General features: G+C 53.8%; 1 protein-coding gene and 1 pseudogene across 1 annotated transcript; one reads left to right on the top strand and one right to left on the bottom strand.

Moving 5' to 3' along the window:
* Nucleotides 1–4,201: 4,201 nt before the first annotated feature.
* LOC136118192 (serine/arginine-rich splicing factor 3 pseudogene) lies at nt 4,202–8,653 on the bottom strand (annotated as a pseudogene).
* Nucleotides 8,652–12,173, top strand: LOC136118201 (thimet oligopeptidase-like). Its single transcript, XM_065871442.1, is given in 8 exon segments — nt 8,652–8,663; nt 8,868–9,003; nt 9,205–9,574; nt 9,654–9,869; nt 10,751–10,879; nt 10,985–11,118; nt 11,750–11,876; nt 12,083–12,173. Coding segments are annotated over 8 exon segments (1,215 nt in total).
* Nucleotides 12,174–22,782: the final 10,609 nt, after the last annotated feature.

Raw genomic sequence — 22,782 nt, forward strand, 5'->3', positions numbered from 1 at the left:
CCCTGGAGGTCCAGCGATTAAGACTCCAAGCTTCCACTGCAAGGGGTGCGGGTTCGATCCCTGGTCAGAGAAATAAGATCCCACATGCCGCCCAGCACGGCCAAAGAAATAAATGAATAAAAAATAAAGTTATAGTGATGAAACAGCCCTAGTGGTGCAAGGATGGGACATATGGCTCTATGGTAGAGAATAAAGGTCCAGAAACAGATAGATGAGAACTTGATATGACAGAAAGTGGGGAAATTAAGGAGTTTTCAATAAATGGCATTAGGACAATTGCATATCCATATGGGGAAAAGTAAATTAGAAAAAAAGAAAAAAAGCAAGCCCTGGTCAGGTGTGACCTTGGGCCCAGGGCCATTGGCACACGTTGTTGTGTGGGATGTTTTTCCTTAGACTCCTCCCTCCCTCCTGTGTCACTGTCACTTCCTCCAGAACCTTCCTGGACTCCCCTACACAAGCCCGGGGTGTGCCCTCACCCGCCCATCCTGGATCACCAGAATTCGAATCCCGGTCCACCCTTCCCCACCAGGTAAAGAACTGTGCCTGGTCAATAAGACCGTAGAGGTCCTTGGCCATTGCTATTGCAGTTGGAATTGTTACTGTGTTTACACAGGGTGACCAACATCCGCCCCCAGTTTGCCCAGGACCGCTCAGGTTTGAGCGCTGGAACTGTGGGGAAACCCTCATTTCCGGGGAACCCCAGAAGGCTGGTCAGCCTATTTAGGATGGATCTTTCACTTGATATCCCAACCCCCGAGAGCCAGAAAGGGAATCTCCCCTCTCCTTCCATGGTAACCTTCATTCATTCATCCACTCATCCCTTTATTCAACTCCTTTATTCAGCAAGTATTTATGAAGCATCTACTACATAGCAGACACTCTTCTAGGTGCTGGGGACAGTAAACTGAGAAGGTGTGATTTATTACATGGGGATGATGTCTCGGAGACCACTGCAGGGCAGGGGAGGTGGGAGAGGGAAGGGGCAGTTCTAAATGCAGGCTCTGACGGGATTGGGGCAGACCTTGCCCTAAGCCAGGCTGGTTGCTTCAACACAGCTGTCCTCACCCAGGGCCATCCTGTTCCCGCCTCACCCAGTTCTTCAGTGATGTCTGGGGAAAATCTGTGGTTGTCACAACTGGGGGGGAGGGGCCCCTGGAATCAAATGGGTGGGGACAGGGATGCTGCTGAACCCCACACAGTTCCCAGGAGGGGCCCCCAGCTGAGGGTGACCCGCCCCAAATAACCCCAGTGCCGTGGGGGAGACCCTGCACTAATATTATTCAGACCCACTGGTGCCCATAGATTCCTGCACAGGCAGGGACTCTAACCGGGTCACCTCTGTATCCCGAGGTGACCTAGAGTGGGGCAGCGAGGAGGGCTGAGTATCAGGGATGAAATGACAAATCTGTGCCCACTCTCCCCGCCGCACCCCAGGGTCGATGGCCTCTATCTCCTCCCTGTGCAGGTAGCTTTTCCCTGAGCCATTTCTTCTTGTCAAAGTCCCTGTCGAAGGTTGGGTTCCCCGAAGATGACGTTGAGAGCAAGGATTGGAGTGTAGGTGGTTGATGCACAGAACAGATACAGCTGCCATAGGGTCCCACAATTCCACTCCTGGGCATAGATCCAGAGAAAACTCTAATTCAAAAATATACATATACCCCTGGGATTTCCCTGGTGGTCTAGTGGTTAAGACTCTGTGCTTCCAGTGCAAGCAGCATGGGTTCCATCTCTGGCCAGGGAACTAAGATCCCACATGCTGTGTGACAAAAAAATAAAGAAAGAGAGAAAGAAAGAAAGAAAAAGAAAGAAAGAAAGAAAATATACATGCACCCCAATGTTCATTGCATCACTATTTATAATAGGCAAGATGTGGAAGCTACCTAAATGTCCACTGATGGATGAATGGATAAAGAAGATGTGGTATATATATACAATGGAATATATTCAGCCATAAAAAGAATGAAATAATGCTATTTGCAGCAACGTCGTGGATGGACCTAGAGATTATCATACTAAGTGAAGTAAGTCAGAAGAGAAAGACAAATATATGATCTCACTTATATGTGAAATCTAAAATACGACACAAATGAACTTGTCTACGAAACAAAAACAGACTCACAGACATAGAGAACAGACTTGTGCTTGCCAAGGGGGAGAAAGAGTGAGGGAGGGTTGGATTGGGAGTTTGGGGTTAGCAGACGCAAACTATTAAATATAGGATGGATAAACTACTAGGTCCTACTGTCTAGCACAGGGAACTATATTCAATATCCTGTGATAAGCCATAATGGAAAAGAAAAAGAGTTTTATTTATAGGTTCCATCCTTAATTGAGCTGGCCCATCCCCTCCCATGGTTCTAAGTGCAGCCCGAGGCTGCAGACTTCCCACCGTGGTCTTCAGCTCCAGAGCAAGCCACCTGCAAACCAGCCGCATCTTCCCAGGGGCTGGCAACTCTCCTTTGCTACTGATTCCAAGACACATGCAGATAGCACAAATGTGACCATGAAAACAAACACAGGCATGTTCAAGTCAGGGAAATAACATTCTTATCTCTGTTTAGTAGTTGCTTAATTTTAGAATAGCTTAAGAGTTACAAAAAAGTTGCAAAGATCTGTACAGAGTGTACAGAGTGCTGTGGACCCCCGACACAGTACCCCTATTTCCAACACGTTAGTACGACATACTTATCCAACGAAGGAACCGAGATGGATACGTTATTATTAACTAAAGTCCACACTTTATTAGAATGTCCCTAGCTTTCCCCTAACATCCTTTTTCTGTCCCAGTCTCCTCTGGGCTGTGACATTTCTCAGACGTCCCTGGGTTTTGATACCTTGAAAGTTTTGAGGAGGACTGGTCAGGTATTTTGTCCCTCAATTTGTTTGTCTGTTGGTTTTCTGATGTTTTTCTTATGGTTGGTCTGGAGTTATGGGGTTTGGGGCGGAAGATCCAGACAGAGATAAAAATGTCATTCTCCTCAGCTCACATCATCAAGGATACACACCATCAAGGATACACACATCAAGGATACACACCATCAACGGGACTTGTGACAAACAATTTTACCCTTGATCACCTGGCCAGTAGCGTCTTTTTTTTTTTTTGCTGTGTTGGGTCTTCACTGCTGCACACGGGCTTTCTCTAGTTGCGGCGAGCAGGGGCTCCTCTTTGTTGCGGGCACGTGCTTCTCATTACAGTGGCTTCTTTTGTTTCGGAGCACGGGCTCTAGATCTGCGGGCTTCTGTAGTTGTGGCATGGGGGCTCAGTAGTTGTGGCTCTCAGGATCTAGAGCGCAGGCTCAACAGTTGTGGCCCACGGGCTTAGTTGATCTGCGGCACATGGGATCTTCCTGGACCAGGGCTCGAAACTGTGTCCCCTGCATTGGCAGGTGGATCCTTTTTTTTTTTCTTTGTTCCTTTTGGAACCAAAACTTTAATCCCAAGGAGTCTCACAAAACATTACAAATGACAGCATGAAAAAAAAATTGCACAGTACCTCAAAGTTCAGCTCTACAATATACTCTTAATCTGGCAGGACATTGGTATCTTGATAATCTCAACTTCCAAAAAACATTACAAAGAGTTATGTATTCATGTACAGCAATCACAGAGGGGACTTATGACCTAACTCAAAGGTAAACTAATTTCCTTGAAACTTCTTAGATTCTAAACTCACTGGACAACCTCTTGTCCAGTGTGAAGACTAGTGGAATTCTTAAACCTCTAATCTAGGGTAAGGGTGCAGCTTTCATTTCTACCTGCTGGCTTGTGTTCACAGCACCTTTTAAAGACTGCTTGCTTAACTACAGCTGCATACCATATCCCAGCTACAGAAAGTCTTTTCAATGTTTGCCAGTGTTGTTTCCATAATAATAAACATCACACTTTAGGTGGGCAGGAGTTAGAGTTTTATTATCAGTCTAGGCAAGACCAAAAATTCAAAGCAAATTCAATTTTGCTTGAGGGAACATTGTAAAGAAACAATTCTTCATATTACATGCCTCATATGACCCATTTCAAACCACAGAGAATGACACCTCTTTGTGTCACTGTCCCAAGAGACAAACAAATGTGAACAGCTAAAACATTTAAAAGTGCATCAAGCTTCGGAAGTCTCAAACAAAACTTGAATTTTCTGTACATACTCCTGTCAAATGAAGTTATTTCCTGTGCACCACTCCTCTTGCAAAGTGGTCTGCTATTTCCTTTCATTTGACCTGGATCAGCCAGGAGACCTAGAGAAAGATCGGGACGGCTTGCGATTTCTCTCCTGGGACAGTGATCTCTCTCTTCTCCTATATCTACTAAAGGGACCTGCTCCGGCTGCGGGAGAAGCTTCTCCGTCTTGGAGATCTGTGGTGAGGGGGAGGACTCCTCCTCCGATAATCATCTCGAGGGCGACGACCCCAAGAAGAAGGCGGCCACGATTTCGACTTCTCCTTTCCCCATTCGACAGGTCCACTCTTACTCGGCAGCCACAGAGTGTTCGCCCGTCTACTTCTCAGACAGCATCCGCTGCATCTCGGGGATCTTCATTTTCAACAAGAGCGAAGCCGGGAGGGTTTTTAGCAACCCACACACTTCGGAGTGGTCCATAATATCCTAAAGCTCGTTCGAATTCAGTCTCGTTACCACTGTTTCCAAGATTCCTTACATAAACGTTACAGTCCAACGGACAGGAATCCCGATGCAAGACCCTCGTGGCTCCTGGGTTTCACAGGCCACAGGGTGATCCCAGGCCTCTAGAATCTGGCAGCTGAATCTGCTCGCACAAGCTGTCCTGTGGGGATGCTTTTCCCCCTATGTGTCCAGCCCGGGGCCCTGCTGTCTAGGTCCGACCTCCAGGGTGACAGGGTGAACCCCAGGTCCCTGGAGCAAACACTCAGAGCCCTGGTGACTGGACTCATGGGGCTGGGGCGGCAGCTGGACATGTGTGGCCACCCTGGTGGTGTTTGGCCCCATCTGCAGTTCCAGTTCCAGCTGAGAAAGAGCCTCGCTGTGTTATTTTCTCCTGGTTGTGTAAGGATCCCTGGTGTCATTTGACAGAAATGTAGATGGTGTGTTCTCTCTTTTCTCCCTGCTTCCTCTCGTCCCTCTCACCCTCCCTCTCTCCCTCTCCCTCTCTCTCTCTCCCTCTTCCCTCTGCCTCTCTCTTTCCCTCTCTCCCTCCTCCCTCTCCCCCGTCTCCCCCCTCCCGCCTCCCTCGTCCCTCTTCCCTCTCCCCTCTCCCTCTCTCCCTTCCTCTCTCCCTGTCCCTGTTTCCCTGTTCTGCACGCTCTCCCTCTACCTCTTTCCCTCTCCCTCCACCTCCTTCCCTCTCTGGAGAGGGAAGGAGGTGTCAGGGACAGGGAGAGAGAGCAGGAGAGGGAGGGGGGAGAGAGAGGGGGGAGAGGGAGAGAGGGATAGAGGGAGGGAGTGAAGGACGTCTCTCCCTCCCTCCATCTCTCTCTCCCTCCCTCCCTCTATCCCTCTCTCCCTCCCTCCCTCTATCCCTCTCTCCCTCCCTCCCTCTATCTCTCTCTCCCTCCCTCCCTCTATCCCTCTCTCCCTCCCTCCCTCTATCCCTCTCCCTCCCTCCCTCCATCCCTCTCCCTCCCTCCATCCCTCTCCCTCCCTCCATCCCTCTCTCCCTCCCTCCCTCCATCCCTCTCCCTCCCTCCCTCCATCCCTCTCTCCCTCCCTCTCTTTCCCTCCTTCCCTCTATCCCTCTCTCCCTCCCTCCCTCTATCCCGCCCTCCCTCTATCCCTCCCTCCCTCCCTCTATCCCTCTCTCCCTCCCTCCATCCCTCTCCCTCCCTCCATCCCTCTCCCTCCCTCCATCCCTCTCCCTCCCTCCATCCCTCTCCCTCCCTCCCTCTATCCCTCTCTCCCTCCCTCCATCCCTCTCCCTCCCTCCCTCTATCCCTCTCTCCCTCCCTCCCTCTATCCCTCCCTCCTTCTCCTCCCTCTCCCTCCATCTCTCCATCTCCCTCACTCCCTCCCAGAGAGGGAGAGATGGAGGAAGGGAGAGGGATAGAGGGAGAGGGGGAGATGGAGGGAGAGGGAGAAGGAGGGAGAGAGGGAGAGGGAAAGAGGTCTCTTCCTCCCTCCCTCTCCCTCTGTCCTCCTTCTCTCCCTCTCCCTCCCTCTCTCCCTGTCCCTGTTTCCCTGTTCCACTCTCCCTCTCCTTCCACCTCCTTCCCTCTCCAGAGAGGGAAGGAGGTGGAAGGAGAGGGAGAGAGAGCAGGAGAGGAAGTGGGGAGAGGGAGAGAGAGGGGGGAGAGGGAGAGAGTGATAGAGGGAGGGAGCGAAAGACATCTCTCCCTCCCTCCCTCCCTCTCCCTCTCCCACCAACTCTCCCTCTCCCTCACTCCTTCCCAGAGAGGGAGAGATGGAGGGAGAGGCAGAGATAAGGGAGAGGGAGAGATGGAGGGAGAGGGAGAGAGGAAGAGAGAGAGGAACAGAGGAAGAGAGAGAGAGGGAGAGAGGGAGAGGGAAAGTGGTCTCTTCCTCCCTCCCTCTCCCTCTCCTCCGTCTCTCCCTCTCCTTCCCTCGCCCTTTCCCTTCCTCTCTCCCTCTCCCTCCCTCTGTCACTCCCTCTCCCTCCAACCCTCCCTCGCCCTCACTCCCTCCCAGAGAGGGAGAGATGGAGGGAGAGGAAGAGACAAGGGAGAGGGAGAACGGAACAGGGAAACAGGGACAGGGAGAGAGAGAGGGAGAGGGAGAGGGAGAGAGGGAGAGAAGGAGAGAGGGAGAGGGAGGGAGGAAGAGACCTCTTTCCCGCTCCCTCTCTCTCTCTCTCTCCCTCTCCCTCTCCCTCCATCTCTCCCTCTCCCTCTCTCCCACTGCCTTATCTCTGCCTCTCCCTCCATCTCTCCCTCTCTGGGAGGGAGTGAGGGAGATGGAAAGACGGAGGGAGAAGGAGAGTTGGAGCGAGAGGGAGAGGGAGGAGAAGGAGGGAGGGATAGAGGGAGGGAGGGAGAGAGGAATAGAGGGAGGGAGGGAGGGAGAGGGATAGAGGGAGGGAGGGAGGGAGAGAGGGATAGAGGGAGGGAGGGAGAGAGGGAGAGAGGGAGAGGGATGGAGGGAGGGAGGGAGGGATGGAGGGATGGAGGGAGGGAGAGAGGGAGAGAGGGAGAGAGGGAGGGAGGGAGGGAGGGAGAGGGAGAGAGGGAGGGAGGGAGAGGGATAGAGGGAGGGAGGGAGAGAGGGATGGAGGGAAAGAGGGAAAGAGGGAGGGAGAGAGAGAGGGAGGGAGAGAGGGAGAGAGGGAGGGAGGGAGGGAGGGAGAGACGTCTTTCGCTCCCTCCATCACTCTCTCCCTCTGCACCCTCTCTCTCCCTCTGCCCCCTCCCTCTCCATCTCTCTCTCTCCCTCTCCCTCCACCTCCTTCCCTCTTCAGAGAGGGAAGGAGGTGGAGGGAGAGGGAGAGGGAAAGTGGTAGAGCCAGAGCATGTGGACAGGGAAACAGGGACAGGGAGAGAGGAAGGGAGAGAGAGAGAGGGAGAGGGAGAGAGAGAGAGGGAGAGGGAGAGAGGGAAAGGGGGAGAGGGAGAGGGAGAGAGGGAGAAAGGGAGAGAGGGAGAGAGAAGTGCTGAGGAGGGGGGCTCCCTCCCCCTCCCATCCTCTCCCCACTGCTTTCTCTTTTTTCTGCTTCAACAAACAGCAGGCGCCTTTTAGATCAGCCCTGAAGTCAACGTTGATGCTCGGAAGGCCTGACCTCCCCGCTGACTTCCAGCCCAGGACCACCGCTGGGAGATGAAGTCTGCAGGGCCCTGGGCACAGGCTGCACAGGTACCTCCTCTGATGCCCAATCTCTCCTCGTTTACGAGAAAGCAGACACTCCCCTCCCTGACTCCCCAAGATTTGGGGCCTTTTTAGTATGTGTCAATAATGCCATGAGTGACTACTTAACTCTTCCACGAGGACCCATCTCCCCAAATGCAGTGGTTTTCAGCCTTGACTGCACTAGAGAACCCCCAGGGAAGGGAGAGAGGTCTCTCCCTCCTTCTCTCTCTCTCTCTCCCTCTGTACTTCTGTCTACCTCTCTCCCTCTCCCTCTCCCTCTGGGGTGATGCCCGATGAGCTCAGAATCGCAGATGGCCCCCCCATCCCCTCTCTGTGGCTTGCATGGGGGATGCACCTTCTCACTGTGGCCCAGGCATGGCCTTGACATTCAGACATCGGGTCCTGCACGGACACTTGTGTTTGTTCCATAGCGCATGGGGCTGCAGTCTGTGCTTCTGTAGATGGGGGCTGTGCGTGAGCCCTTCATCTTCCCCGCAGACACCACTGGTGCTCGCTCGGCCTCGCGGGTGATGCAGGGGGCACGGGGTACAGTCTTGTGTCCCCACCTTCTTGGGCTACAGACAGGCCACGCTGTTCCTGTGGTGACTGGGGGCTCCCAGGAGAACCCCACTGCAGACCGGAGAGGTGGCCCCCGAGAAGGTGGCGTACGCCTGGGGCCGGGCCTCATCCGTGAGCCACGGGCCACCTGCAGCAACAGGTGTCTCACCATCCAGGGGCCGGGTGTTCGGGCGCCGTGGGGTTGAGTTACTGTCTGCACGGCAGCCGTGTTTGTCTTGTTGAGCCTGGGGAGGCCCCCTGGTGGCTCCTGGAGAGCCTGGCCGCATTTCTTCCTTCCCTTGGCCTTAGAGTCCATCACGTTCATGCCGTTTCTGGTTGCAAAAGGACCTGTGTTAATAAAGACCACGTGTTAGGACAGCACAAAAGTGTCTAGAAATCTGGGCCAGGAGGAGAAAGGAGGGGGATTGGCTGCGCCCACCAGTGGCCTGGGAGCCCTGCCCACCTGCAGAGACCTGGGCCGGGGCCCGCGGGGAGGGCGTGGCCCATGGTCCCCAGCGCCTTCCGTCTCTGGGTTCCAGGAGAACTGCGTGATCCTCAGAGAGCTGGTGAGGCTGCAGGCCCTCAAGTCCCGCCTGCTAGGGTTCCGCACGCATGCCGACTCCATGCTGGAGATGAACATGGATAAGACCAGCCAGGTGGCGGCCGCTGTCCTAGGTAACACCGCCTTCTCCTGAGTCCCAGTGGGGATGGGGGTCAGGCAGACCTCGACCGGACGTGGTGCTGCCTGAGACCCCACTATGTCAGCCCTTGGGGGTCGCCTTCCCGGACCCTTCTTTCTGCCTCGAGGGGCGTGGGGTCGGGGGTGGCTGGGGGGCTGCCCCAGGGACGTAGCCAAGCCTCTCCCCTCGCCCGCAGGTGAGCTGGCCCAGAAGCTGAAGCCCCTCGGGGGGGCAGGAGCGGCCGTGATCCTGGAGCTAAAGAAGGTCGAGTGCCAGAGGCGGGGCCTGCACTTTGACGGCCCCATCAACGCCTGGGACTTGCGCTACTACATGAACCAGGGGGAGGAGACGTGCTACCACGTGGACCAGTACCTGCTCAATGAGTCCTTCCCCATGCAGGCAGTCACACGCGGGCTGCTCGGCATCTCCCAGGAGCTGTTGGGGCTGACCTTCGACCTGGAGGAGGGCACCAACATGTGTCACGAAGATGTGAGGCTCTAAACTGTCTGGGACGCGGCCTCGGGCAAGGTCATCCATCAGCAAGTTCTACCTGACCTCTATCCTCGGTGCGTGTGTGGGGGAACCTGTCGGCCGTGGGCCGGGGCTCCTCTGTGGAAGCGGGGCCCCATCCACGTCCCTCCGCAGGGTGGGGAAGTCTGGGCACGCGGCCTGCTTCAGCCTGCAGCCGGGCTGCCTACAGCACGATGGGAGCTGCCAGATCGCCATCGCAGCCATGGTGGCCAACTTCACCAAGCCTACGCCCAACCTGCCCTCACTGCTGTGGCATGATGAGCGGGAGATCAACTTCCACGACGTCGGGCACGCGATGCACCAGCTCCGCTCCCAGGCGCAGGGCTGCAGGCAGGGGGCGGGGAGGGCCCGGGCATGCGTGGTCCTCAGGCAGGCCCTCGCCATGGGGTTCTTTCATTGACATCACCCCGCACGTGGTGACGCCCTCGGTGTCAGCTTCCATCATCAAACCCCAGGCACTGGGCGCGTCAATAACGGAAATGGATGTCCTTGAGGCTCTAGAGGCTGGAAGACCCAGATCAAGGAGTCAGGGCGGGTTCCCTGCATGTTAAATACATGTACTCAAGAGTTGCTTTTAAAAAAGACAAAAGAAAAGAAAGGAACGTTGCCTGCACGTCTGCTGACAGCCGGTGATGAGAACCAGAGGGAAGGCTCTGGGGCCGGAGGCGCAGTGCCCTGTGAGCTCGGGGGCTGCTGCCAGTCTCCGTGGAGGCTCAGCGAGTCCCAGTGACTTCCCCACGTGGGGGGCACCAGCTGAGCGTCTGGGCCCAGGACCCACTGCTTGTTCAGTCTTCCTGTGGTCAGCCCTTCATCCTGAGAGCGATACTCTCACAGGCTGCACCGGGGCATGTGGGGACAGTTTACTGAGCTGTACAGACGTCACTACTGCTTTGGACCATTTCCATCATCCCGAAAATGTCCCTCACGCCCTTAGCTATCACTCCGTCCCCTCGCCAGCCCCTGACAACCAGGAACCCACTCGCTGACTCTGTGGATCTACCTGCTCTGGACGTTTCTCCTCAGTGGGGTCATGCCCTGTGTGTCCTTCTGTGTATGACTTCTCTCGCTGAGCATCGTGTTCTCAGGGTGTATCGACGTGGCAGCGAGCGTCAGGGCTTCACCGCATTGCGTGGCTGAGGGACGTAAAGAAGACGAGAGAAAAGAAAAGAACGTTGCATGCAAGTCTGGTGACAGCCGGTGATGAGAACCAGAGGGAAGGCTCTGGGGCCGGGGGCGCCGTGCCCTGTGAGGCCCTGGCGCTGCTGCCAGTCTTGGTGGGGCACGGGCAGCACCGTCCCTCAGGAGCTGCTGGACAAGCTCATCAAGTCCCGGGAGGCCAACCCAGATGCAGCCGGACCGAGGGAAGGGCAGGGGGCTTCCGGTCTGCCCGTCTGGAAAGCGCGGCCTGGACACGGTGCCAGCCCCCCGTCTCCTTCCTCCCGCCCCCCAGGCCTCTTCAACCTGTGCCAGATCGTCCTGGCCAAGGTGGTTCAGGCCCTGCACACGCAGATGCCCGCGGACCCGGCCCAGGAGAATGCCCGCCTCTGCCAGGAGATCCTGGGGTGCCCAACCATGCCAGGTAGCCAAGCGCGCGCCGGGCCCACCTTACCGGTTGGTTGGCGGTTACTGCCCAGGTCAAGAGGATCGTCTGGTGGTGTGTGAATGGGGACCGACTGACGGGCTCCGGCCGAGGCTCACTGACCTCTGGCCTCTTCCTGCCACGGTTCCTTGGCTGGTCCCTCCAGCTGTGGCCCGCAGAGTCGGAGGGTGGGGTGGGAGGCTCTGCACGTGCTTTCTAGAGAGCCTGGAAGAGGCAGGAGAGGGCTTCATATCCCGGACAGAAGGCATCGACGAGGTCTGCCCATGCGTGTCGGTGCGGACACGCGGTTCACTCCCTCGTGAGTGCTTTAACTAGTGATCTCCCCGTGGTGGAGGGCGAGCCCTGACTCGTCTCTCGCAGCCTCGGCAGCTGACCTTGTAAAAGGCTTAGGAGTGAACCCTCGTGAGCTTCAGCAGAAAGTTGGCAAAGATTTATTTGTGTCCCTCCACTGAACTGCCAGCAAGGTCCCCGTTTTCTACAAGTGTTGGGCCAATACTCTCTAGTGGCAGAGGACTCAGACAAGGTTGCTTTGAGGCCCCCACCCCCGCTCTGGGGCAGGGGCACTGAGCGGCCAGGGGGCTGGGCAGGAGCCCCTCCACGTGTGTCCCAGTGACCCACCTGCCTGCGACCTTTGGCCGCCTGGCAGGAAGCTACGACGCCCAGTTCTATGGCTACCTGTGCAGCAAGGTGTACTCCGCGGACACGTTCCACACTCACTTCAAGCAGGAGTGCAGCCTGAGCGAAGGTGAGAGGCCTGCCGCGCAGACCAAGAAGGCGCTCTTTGGCCTGGGCCTAGATGTTGTGCCGCCCCCCTGGGCCTGCTGGGCTCTGAGGGCCCTGCCCTGGACCCCCTGCTCCCCTGCCCTTTGTTCAGTCACAGCAGAGGTGGCCACACCCACACCCTCAGTGAAGGCGGAGTTCCACCCTCCTCCAACCCCGCCCCCTCTCCGCAGGCTGCCATGGACTACAGAAGCTGCATCCTGAGGCCAGGGGGTTCCGAGGATGCCAAGGGCAGACATGATGGCCTTAAATGAGTCGCAGAGGCCTTAAGTGGGCTTGTGTGGTTGGGCTCACCTCTTATGTTTCAGTGAACTTTGTGAGAAGACAGGGCCTGGGAGCTGCAGCCTCACAGTTGGGCTCCACAGTAAGATGTGTGGGACACACCTCAAACTGACCCAAAACATGGAGCAATACCAGCCATCTAGAGGTCTAAAAGAGAGCCACTGCAGCTAGCCCATAGGTCCAAGAAAAATAAATTCATATTTATGTAACTGAGTTTTGGGGAGATTTGTTCCAAAACATTATCACAGCAAGAGCTGACTAATACAACATCCTCCAAATCACTGCTATGTACATGGCTGCCACCATGCCTACGTGTAAGGCAATTGTGTCCTCAAACTTTGAGAATTCTTGAATTCTTGGTGCCTCTCCAACACAATGTACATGGCTAAAGTTTCCCCAAATAACTTCACTAATGTACCACAAAGATCTCCCTAAACTTTTATTAAATGTAATGCAAAGTTCTTTCTATTCATTTTCTGTTTCTACGTAGTTAAAATGCTTTTTATCAACCTAAAAGGATGGAAAACTGGAACAAAACATCTTTGTGGATAGCTGTTTTTCACAAAGGAAAATTACTAACAAACCAGGCATTTCACTGAGTGTAGAGCACTAGTGCCCCTAGTGCCTCTAAATGCCCAGTGAACAAAGGCACTTAATAAATATTGAATCCTGCTCTCTCCACTTGAGAGGGGAGAGCAAGCTATTCTCAAGTAGTGGAGGGATTCTCTTAGCAGCTATTTGCAACATTCTGTGAACCTGGACACTGTGTAGCTACAAAGAAACATTTTGTCTAAGGAAACTAACTAGAGAAACTTGAAAGTGGAAAAAGAGAGAAGGAATGAGAGAATACCCTTCTCATGGTGACTCATTCACTTATTCGTTCATTTACCAAATATTCACTATGTGTATAGTACTGTGCTGAAAACTGCACAGAACACAGAGATGTACCCCTATTCTCAGGGAGATTAGACACCAGAGAGGGAGATGAGACGTAGATGCCTTATGGCAGTTCCACATATGTCTTGTTAAACTGTTTACAAGTTCAGGGGAGAGAAGGGATCCAGAAATTGCTTGGATTCTCAGTGAAGTCTTCCCAGAGAAAGAGGTGTAAGATAGACTGAATAGAAAAAAAACAATTAATGTCATAGGTAGATATGAAAGGGAGCAAAGATGCAGAGATAATTAGACCCAGTTCTTTTTTAAAAAGTCTAGAAAGTGAAATTAAAGCCAAATTATGGAGGGTCTTGAATGTCAATCTTAAGAGTTTGGCTGTATTGGGTTGAAAATGGGTGCCACGGACGGATTGGAAGAGGGCAATGGCATAACCCAAGAGCCTTGGGAGGTGTAGGAGAGGTTGCAGGGAGGAAGATAGAAAGACATGCGATTCTCCGAAGCAGTCATCGTAATCCAGGTGTAAAATAATAAATGGTAGAACCGGAATAATGGCAACACAGATGGAAGGGAGGAGTATGAGAGACACTAGAAAGAAAAACTGTCAGGGCTTCACCATTGATTGGATACATTCATTTCTCCATTTAACAAAGGTTATCAGTAACTGTGCTAGTCGCTGGGAATCAAGAGTAAGCAAAACATTCATGATCTCTTCCTCATGGACCATATGGTAAACACCTATCTAAAACTGGATGTAAAATGTGATGAAGGCTATAAGCGAGAGGTACGTGGTGTTATGTGAGCTACGATAGGGGGATGTGATGAGTTGAGTAGGTAAGGGGATACTTTCTTGACAAAGTGACACATGAGAAGAGATGAGAAGGATGAGGAGGCATCAATCAGTTGCAAACTAAACAGAAGGACATTTCACGCAGAGGGGCAGCATGGGCAATGTGCCGTTGTAAGTATGCAGGCCTGAAAGGAGGCCACTGTGGGCTGGATGATTGAGAATGAAAGGAAGGAGGTGCAAGACGAGGCTGCAGAGATCATGCTCCATCCTGCCCAGGGGATGCCCTGCCCTGCAGACTAGCACACCCAGAGTGCCAGTGCACAGCCAGATGAGAAGCCTGCTCTAGCATGCAAGTCAACACTGCTTCTTTCACCAAGAAAGTCTTGCCTGTTAAACTAAACAGCATATCTAGTGGACATATGATTTACATTCTGAAGCAAGCTCCTTATCTTACAGAACGGCAACAGTTCTCCACCGGAAGCCAGCCTGTGACTCCACATTTTAGACTACGGTGAGGAGGTTTGTCTTTATCCTAAGAGCAATGGAAAGTCACAGAAGGATTTGAAGAGGAGAGGGTGGTGTCTGCATCATGGAACATTGATTGGAAGGCAGCCAGAGTCAGCAGAAAGAAGATGAGGAAGTTTGTGTCTGAAACACTTATCTTCTTGATGAAATAAGAGGTATCCTCTTCAGGTGAGAGAGCAAAGACACACAACAGAGTCTAGTGGGACATGAAAAGAGTGGAGAAAGAGTCATTGTTAAAGGCCATAAGTAAGGGAGTAGAAGAAAGAAATGGGGACCACATGTCAGTTAAAATAAGACAGCCTATGTTGTTGCCATAGCTCTGTGACTGGATCTAACAAAACACATTTCTCTGAAAGCAGGTCCAGAGAAGATGAATGTTAGAGATGAGCAGAATGCATCTGCAGTGAGGTTCCATGGGAAGGTAAAATGGCTTGGCAGTCTGGGTATAATGTTGTCATGATGGACCAGCAGTCAACTACAGGGAATCAGAGGTAAAATGATAAACTGTATTCTAGTCAAACTTACACTCACCAGAGCCCGGAAGGAGGAGAGCCCGTGTCTTGTACTGCCTGGTAGTCATGTCCCTCCCAGCTCAGGTATTGGCAGGGAAGCCCAGGCATCTTGTCTTGGGCCAGGCACGCACCTGGCTTGTCAGAGGGTCCCAGAGGTGCTGTGGGGAGGCAGCTTTTGCTCACCATGTTCAGGGAAGCTAGAACACACCAGATGCTGAAAGGAGAACCAAAGCCACTATTAAGACATAATTCAACTGTCTCCCACTCCAGCAAGGGGTCCTGTTAGCACCGTATCAGTGCAACTGGCGTCACCCCAACCCAGGACCAAGCCAAACGAACACCTCTCCAGGGGCCTCGAGACCCCACAACCTGTGCCACGCACACGGGAGCATCACTCAGCTACGCAAAGGGGTGAAGCCCTGAGACTCACAACAACGTGGACGGACCCTGAGAACACGATGCTCAGTGAGAGAAGCCAGACACAGAAGGACACACACTGTGTGATTCCATTGATGGGAAACGTCCAGAACAGGCAGATCCACAGACACAGAGTGTCAGGGGCTGGGGCAGGGGACTGCCAGCCCTTTGCGCTGATGGAATGTTCTGGAATTAGAGGTGAAGGCTGCACAGCTCTGTGAATATAGTAAAAGCCATTAAATTGTACACTTCATACGGGTGAGTTCAGTGGCGTGTGAATGCTATCTCGACAAAGCTGTTATTTAAAAAGACACAAAACCCAAAACACCCAGCGCGGCTCCTCCTCCCCTTGTCCCGCCCCTTCACCTGGTGTCTGTCCCAGACCAGGTGTGGGCCCAGCGTGTCCTGCGGTCCCAGCACCTGCTCCCCGGTGGGAGCCTTGCTCAGCCTGCAGGGTGAGTACAGAGCAGACGCCAGGGAGCCACTTGCACACCAGGGGAAACGTGAGCCACCACTACCATGGGACGTGCAAATCCTTCCCTAGAGCTCCCCGCCCCGAGCCCCACGACTCCCGCCATCCCCATGGGCACCACCCCATGGCGGTACATCCCCCCCCCACCCCGGCACACAGCCTGCAAAAACCCCTTCCCCACCCAGGAAAAGACGCCTCAGGTTTTTAAAGGACCAACGTTCTCAGAGGTAACCTCTCTCACACACCGGCCGCCCATGCACCTGGTGTGAGTCTGACGCGCTTTCCCGACATCGGCCGCGCACCCCATGACTAACTCGGGGGATTCAAACGGAAGCCCCTCAGAGATGAGGAGGCATCGTCATCCAAGGTCAATACTCAGTGAAGCACACAGCCTCCAACCTCCCAACTGTAGCTCATGGGAACCTGTGACTCGGCAGCCTTGCCAGGTGCCCTGGACAGGAAGAGGGCCTGGTCCGACACAGGGGCGCTGAGGAACAGAGCCCCAGGCTAGGCACCACGACAGCGGCTGTGAGTGGGGAGAGTCTGGGAAGGAACAAGAAAGGCGGGCGGTGAGGGAGGCACTACAGAGCCACGCGTGAGCTGTGGAGGACCGCGGACTGGCACCCAGCACGTCCTCTGTTAACACCTTTGGGACCGCTCGACGCCACGGGCACGGCAGGAGACTGTTCCCACGGCAGGTGGGAATGGCAGGGACAGCTTGAGGGGACAGAAAAGATGCCAAAGAGGCCTCCAGGCAGCACCCTGAGTGGGAAGAAGGAAACAGGACTGTCATCCCACAGCCAGGGAGAGAAGGTGCACGCACTGGGGAAGAGTGCCAGGAACACGAGAGGAAGACACGGCAGAGAGAAAGAGGTAGGAGAGGGGTTTCCTGGGAGACGTGCGCCGGGCCCGGGACCCAGGGATGCGCAGACACAGCCAGTCGCACCCTACAGGTCCCCGAATCCAAAAGGGACACCAAACACTCTGTATCTTGACTGTATCAATGCCAATGAAATCATTACATCGGTGTGTAGCTTTGTAAGATGCCACCATCGGGAGAAACTGAGTAAAGAGAACGTGGGATGTGTCCGACCTATTTCTGATGGCTGTGCAAGAATCTACGATAATCTCAAAATAAAAAGTTTAATTTAATTAAGGAAAAAAGGATGCAGCTCCTAGAGGTAGACTGGGGGCCGGTCCCCTGCAGCTCCCAGCCGCCTCCTGCCTAGTGAATATCCAAAGGGCCGGCTGGCTGCCTCTGGCCCCTCCCACCAGGAACAGAGTATACAGGCGGCATTTGGATGTTAGGGACCAAAGTATGAAAGCTAACAGGCACGTACATATGGAATACCAGGCTTTTCCCGATGATCCCTTCCTCTTTAAAGAGGCTACTTCACCCACGGAAAATCCTCAAAGGGTTAACCTGCCTTCCACCTGAGCTCAGACTAGGCAGGACTCACACCAGCAGAGGTCAGATCAGAAAATGTTTTCTGAGTCACGGGGAGGGATGGCTCACTCAGCCGCCCACTTCAGCTACTACCCACTGTGGAGTGAAGGGTGTGACTGCTCAGTGGGCATTCATCAGAGACTCGTGGGCTCTCAGGAGGAAGCCAGAAGCAGGCGGGGACACTCACACTGGGGCCGCTCCACGCCCACAGCCTCAGTGAGTCACGGAGGGGAAGGACCACTGCACGCCCTCGCTGGCTCCTGCCCTGCCATCAGGCAGCCGAAGATACCACCTGCTTCCTCCTGAGCTGAGACCCGGTTTTCCCACCAAAAGAAGGACCATCCTGCTTTAGAAATGCCACTGTGAACTATAAGTAGATATCTGGGAACTCTCAGTCACAGAAGGAACAAAACTCGCCCTGCACCCCGCCCTCCTATTTGTCAATTGCACAAAAGCCCATCTTGGAGGCTGGACATTTCTGCGTACAGGTGGTTGTGGCTGTTTGCACTTCCTCCTGCGGGTGCCCCCACCTCAGAGAAGCCACCCACACCTCCCCCAGGGCAAATCTGGCAGCCCCACTCTCTGGGACCTCAGCTGATCCCATATACGGGGCACTACACCTCAGCTGAACTTCTGTGTTTACAGATCACCTACTGTCCTTAGTTCATAAGTTTTGAGAATAAGAATACTGTCACCCTCAGAATGGGAGAAAATATTTGCAAACAAATCAACGGACAAAGGATTAATCTTCAAAATATATAAACAGCTCATGCAGCTCAATACTAAAGAAACAAACAACCCAATCCAAAAATGGATAGAAGACCTAAATAACCACTTCTCCAAAGAAGACATACAGATGGCCAAGAAGCACATGAAAACCTGCTCAACATCACTAATTATTAGAGAAATGCAAATCAAAACTGCAATGAGGTATCACCTCACACCAGTTAGAACGGGCATCATCAGAAAATCTGCAAACAACAAATGCTGGAGAGGGTGTGGAGAAAAGGGAACCCTCTTGCACTGTTGGTGGGAATGTTAATTGATACAGCCACTATGGAGAACAGTATGGAGGTTCCTTAAAAAACTAAAAATAGAATTACCATATGATCCAGCAATCCCACTACTGGGCATATACCCAGAGAAAACCATAATTCAAAAAGACACATGCACCCCAATGTTCACTGCAGCACTATTTACAATAGCCAGGTCACGGAAGCAACCTAAATGCCCATCAACAGACGAATAGATAAAGAAGTTGTGGTACATATATACAGTGGAATATTACTCAGCCATAAAAAGGAACGAAATTGAGTCATCTGTTGAGACGTGGATGGATCTAGAGACTGTCATACAGAGTGAAGGAAGTCAGAAAGAGCAAAACAAATATCGTATGTTAACGCATGTATGTGGAATTTAGAAAAATGGTACAGATGAACCAGTTTTCAGGGCAGAAGTTGAGACACAGATGTAGAGAACAAACAGATGGACACCAAGGGGGGAAAGCCACGGGGGGCGGTGGGGATGGTAGTGTGCTGAACTGGGCGAGTCGGATTGACATGTATACACTGATGTGTATAAAACTGATGACTAATAAGAACGTGCTGTATAAAAAAATAAATAAAATTCAAAAATCAAAAAAAAAAAGAATACTGTCTACTGTCCTCTGCGCCCCCTGGAACACTCACTCTAAATATCCAGGAGGTGCTTGCAGAATGAATGAATCAATGAACAAACAAGCTCACTCATTTCAAACGTGCAGTCACATGAGTAATCTGACCTTCTAAGAAGTTAAGCTTCTGGAAGGAGTCCATTTTCTTAATGTATTCAGCATCGAGTCATCACAAAATATGAACTCTTATAAACTACTGCCCCCTCACTTCCCATGAGAAAGCAAAATTCCTCAGCAGGGAAATGGGAGGGTAGCAGACATTACCCGCAAAGCTTTGAGAAGGCTGCGGCTCGCTGAGCACTTCACTAGGGCCCCTGACCGCCTGCCTGGTAGTAGGACAGACAAACCAGGAACGGCTGCTGACCGGCAGAAAGAGCGCCCGGCCAGGCAGGTAGCACACCCCACACCCTGCCAAGCGAGGTCCGGCCAGCAAGGGAAAGACGCTCTTTCCACTTCAGAACCGCCCACCACTAGAAAGCCAGGTCCTGCCAGGGCCTGGACACACGAGGCCTTCCTTACAAGGGTAACAAATCTGTGGCCTTGCTCTGCCTCGAATAAAAGACAGAGGCGGGGACAACGTGACCATCTCCAGATGAACTTTCAACTTCGTTTCAAGTGCCTGGGTGCTGGGTCACAATGCATTTCTAAACTCTTCCAATACTCAAAAATACCTATTTCTAAGATGCAGAAGGGTTGTTAAACATACACTTAGCACAGATCCCAGTCCCACTCCTGAGTATTTTCTCAAGTGAGGTAAAAACCCAAGTTCACATGGAAACCTGCCCTGGGATGTTTACAGCAGCTTTATTCCTGATCCCCTCTAAACTGGAAACATCCCACAAGTCCTGCCACCTGCAGGCAAATGGACAAACGGAACATGGAATACAACACAGCCAGAAAAAGGAGTGGCTTCTCATACCCGCAACAACAGCGATGATGGACTTCCCTGGTGGTCCAGTGGCAAAGACTCTGCGCTCCCAATGCAGGGGGCCCGGGGTCCATCCCTGCTCAGGGAACTAGATCCCGCACGCTGCAACTAAAACATACTGCACGCGCCAATGAAGATCCCATGTGCCGCAACTAAGACCCAGCACAGCCAAGTAAATAACTAACTAAATCAATATTTAAAACAACAACAACAAAAAAACAAACCCGGGATGAATCTTGCATAGGTTTCGCTGAGCCAAAGCAGCCAGAATCAAAAAGCTACATGCTGTTGTTCCGTTTATCTGGCTTTCTGGAAAAGCCAAAACCTTAGGGACAGAGAGGAGATTAGTGGCCAAGAGGCTAGAGGCGCGCTGGCACCAAATGGCAGCAAATGGGATGACAGGATTGCTCTGCCGCCTGACGGCGATCATCTGTCAAAACTCCTAAAACTGTGCACTACAAGTGAACTATGCATCATGGCTACTACGGATAAACAAATTATTACATTTTGAAAAATGCGCCGGCCAGCCAACCCGCGCATGACAAGTGCAGTAAGAGGGGCGGGGAGGCGAGGCAAGTGGATCAGCTGGAGTTCTGAAGGTTCTCCCCACTTTCAGTTTCCCTCCCCTGGGATGTCTCCCCGCCCTGCCCACTGCTCAGGCCGCCCACCCCGGCCACCCGGAGTTACCCAACCGGAAAAGCCAGAGCCCAGGCTCAGCCGCGCCTCCGGGCACAGGAAGGGCAAAAATAGAAAGCGCCAGTGCGCGGTGGCGGGCTGGAAACCCTCGGACCTCAGTAACTGCGGAGAACCGGGGCCCGGAAGTCAACATCGGCTCCCAGGCGGTCCCAGCGTCCCGACCCCGACCCCGGCCGCGACACACTTTCCACAAACTGACACACACGGAGCCCGCGCGAGGGCCGGGTCGCGCGGGCTTCCCCGCCGGGTCGCCTGGAGGCCGGTCCCCCGCAAGCCGAGCGCACGAAAGGGCGCCACAAAGGCGCCGGCCCAAGGCGCCCGCTGCGCTTTCCCTCCAGAAGGTGGGCTGCGGGGCCCAAGCGTAAACCGAGACAAGGAACACGCGCACCACGCCGCTACGGGGGACGAGAGGCCGGGCGCCCACCTAGCCGGACACCCTGCATTTCTGGAATCACCGGACGCCTGTGTAAATTTCCGTCTGGCGTGTCATTTTCCAAAGGCCACTCAAGATCAGGGGACAGAACGCCTCCTCTCCAAGTGTCCTGCCAGCCCACCCACTCAAGATCAGAGGAACAAAATGCCTAACTAAAACAAAACAAAACAGAAACACAAAAAAACTGGAGAGAGGGAGGAAAGGGTGCCCTGAAAAATAAAAAAACAAAACTAAGCACGTTGACAGCGCTAAGAATAAACTACCAGGAAAAAGAAACTCTACATGTCAGATCCTAAAGTACAGAAGGGCAAGCCCGCCGGCAGTCCAGGCCCGGGGTGACCGGGGTTCCCAGCGCTGCAGAGCCAACCGCAGACCGGCTCGGGCGCCTCACGGAAGCGCGGGACCCCCGCGGCCGAGTCTGCGCCCCCGGCCGGCGCCGGCTCCCCTCTGCCCACCCTGCGCGCGGGGGCTGGAAACTGCCGCGGAGAATCACGGCGGGGCGGGAAGGGGGGCTCCAAACAGGGTCTGGCGACTCGAGTCGCTCCGTTTCTCGGTGAGCTCAGCGCGCGCCATAGGGGAAGAGGGGCGGGGGTGCGCGAGGAGGGGACGGGCGGCACTTACGTAGACCGGCAGCGGCCACGGGTAGACGGCGGGCTCGGCCCCCACGAGCGACTCCAGCCTCAGCTCCAGCTTCTCCCGGATGTCTTCGCGCGCGGCCCCCACACCGTGCTAGTCTGGCGGTTGGCGGAGGGGCAAGGCGCCGCCGGCGGGGGTGGGGCAGACGGGCAGGCGGTGGGCTGAGGGGAGAGGGCCTGGCCTGGGCCACAGCTGCCGCCGCCGCGCTCCCGTCCGGCCCCAGGCTCCCTCTTTGTGGTCACAGGCCCGGGGCCTCCAGCGCTGCCGCCAACTCGGGCCGGCGTGAGGCGAGCACGAGCCGGGGTCCGCGCTGAAACACTCGCGGCGCGCGCGGCCCGCCCCGTGGACTCGCACGCTCTCACGCACGCACGCACGTACGCACGTCTTCGGCTGCCCCTGGCCACCCCCACCGGCCCGAAGTGGGGACCCGGGGAGACCCCTCGGGGCCTGGGGTGGCGGGTTCAACTCCCGCCCTTGACGTACCGTGATACACGCCCCTCCCTGCCAATAATAAGAGTATAATTCCTCATTAAATATGACAACCGGAATCCCGGCTGCTGTTCACAAAAATGCCGTGTATTTAGCCTATGCTAGGCACCAGACCGCGGACGCTCAGTACTGGCAAAAAAGGAAATGCACTACTCTCATAGCACTGCCATTTTAATTGGAATAGTAGTGACAATGGTCAAGGGAGAAAATAAAGTGTCATCATCGCCACGGGGATGGTTAATCTCATGTGCGCACTGCGTGGGGCCCAGGCAACCACAAACATTATTCCAGATGTGGCCAGGAAAGTATTTTTCAGAAGAGATTAACACTGAAATTGGTCCACTTCGCGTAAAGGAGATTGTCAATGCTGTGGCAAGGGTGGGCCTCGTCCATCAGTTGAAGGACTGGAGAGAAAAATGAGGTTCCCTAGAAAGAGGGAACTGTTCCTCCAATGGCCTTGGGACATCAGCTCTTCCCTGTGTCTCCTGCCCAGAGTCCTGCCCTAACCTGCCTGCCTCATGGTCATGAGTCAACTCCTTAAAACAAAACTATATATGTAAAAATATTGAATATATACAAGCCTATTAATTTGTATATGTGTGTATACATATTATATGTATGTATACACATGTTTATATGTGCGTGCGTTTGTAATATATGTGTAAGTACTATA

The sequence above is a fragment of the Phocoena phocoena genome, chromosome 1 (assembly GCF_963924675.1).
Source record: "Phocoena phocoena chromosome 1, mPhoPho1.1, whole genome shotgun sequence".
NCBI classification, from domain to species: Eukaryota; Metazoa; Chordata; class Mammalia; order Artiodactyla; family Phocoenidae; genus Phocoena; species Phocoena phocoena.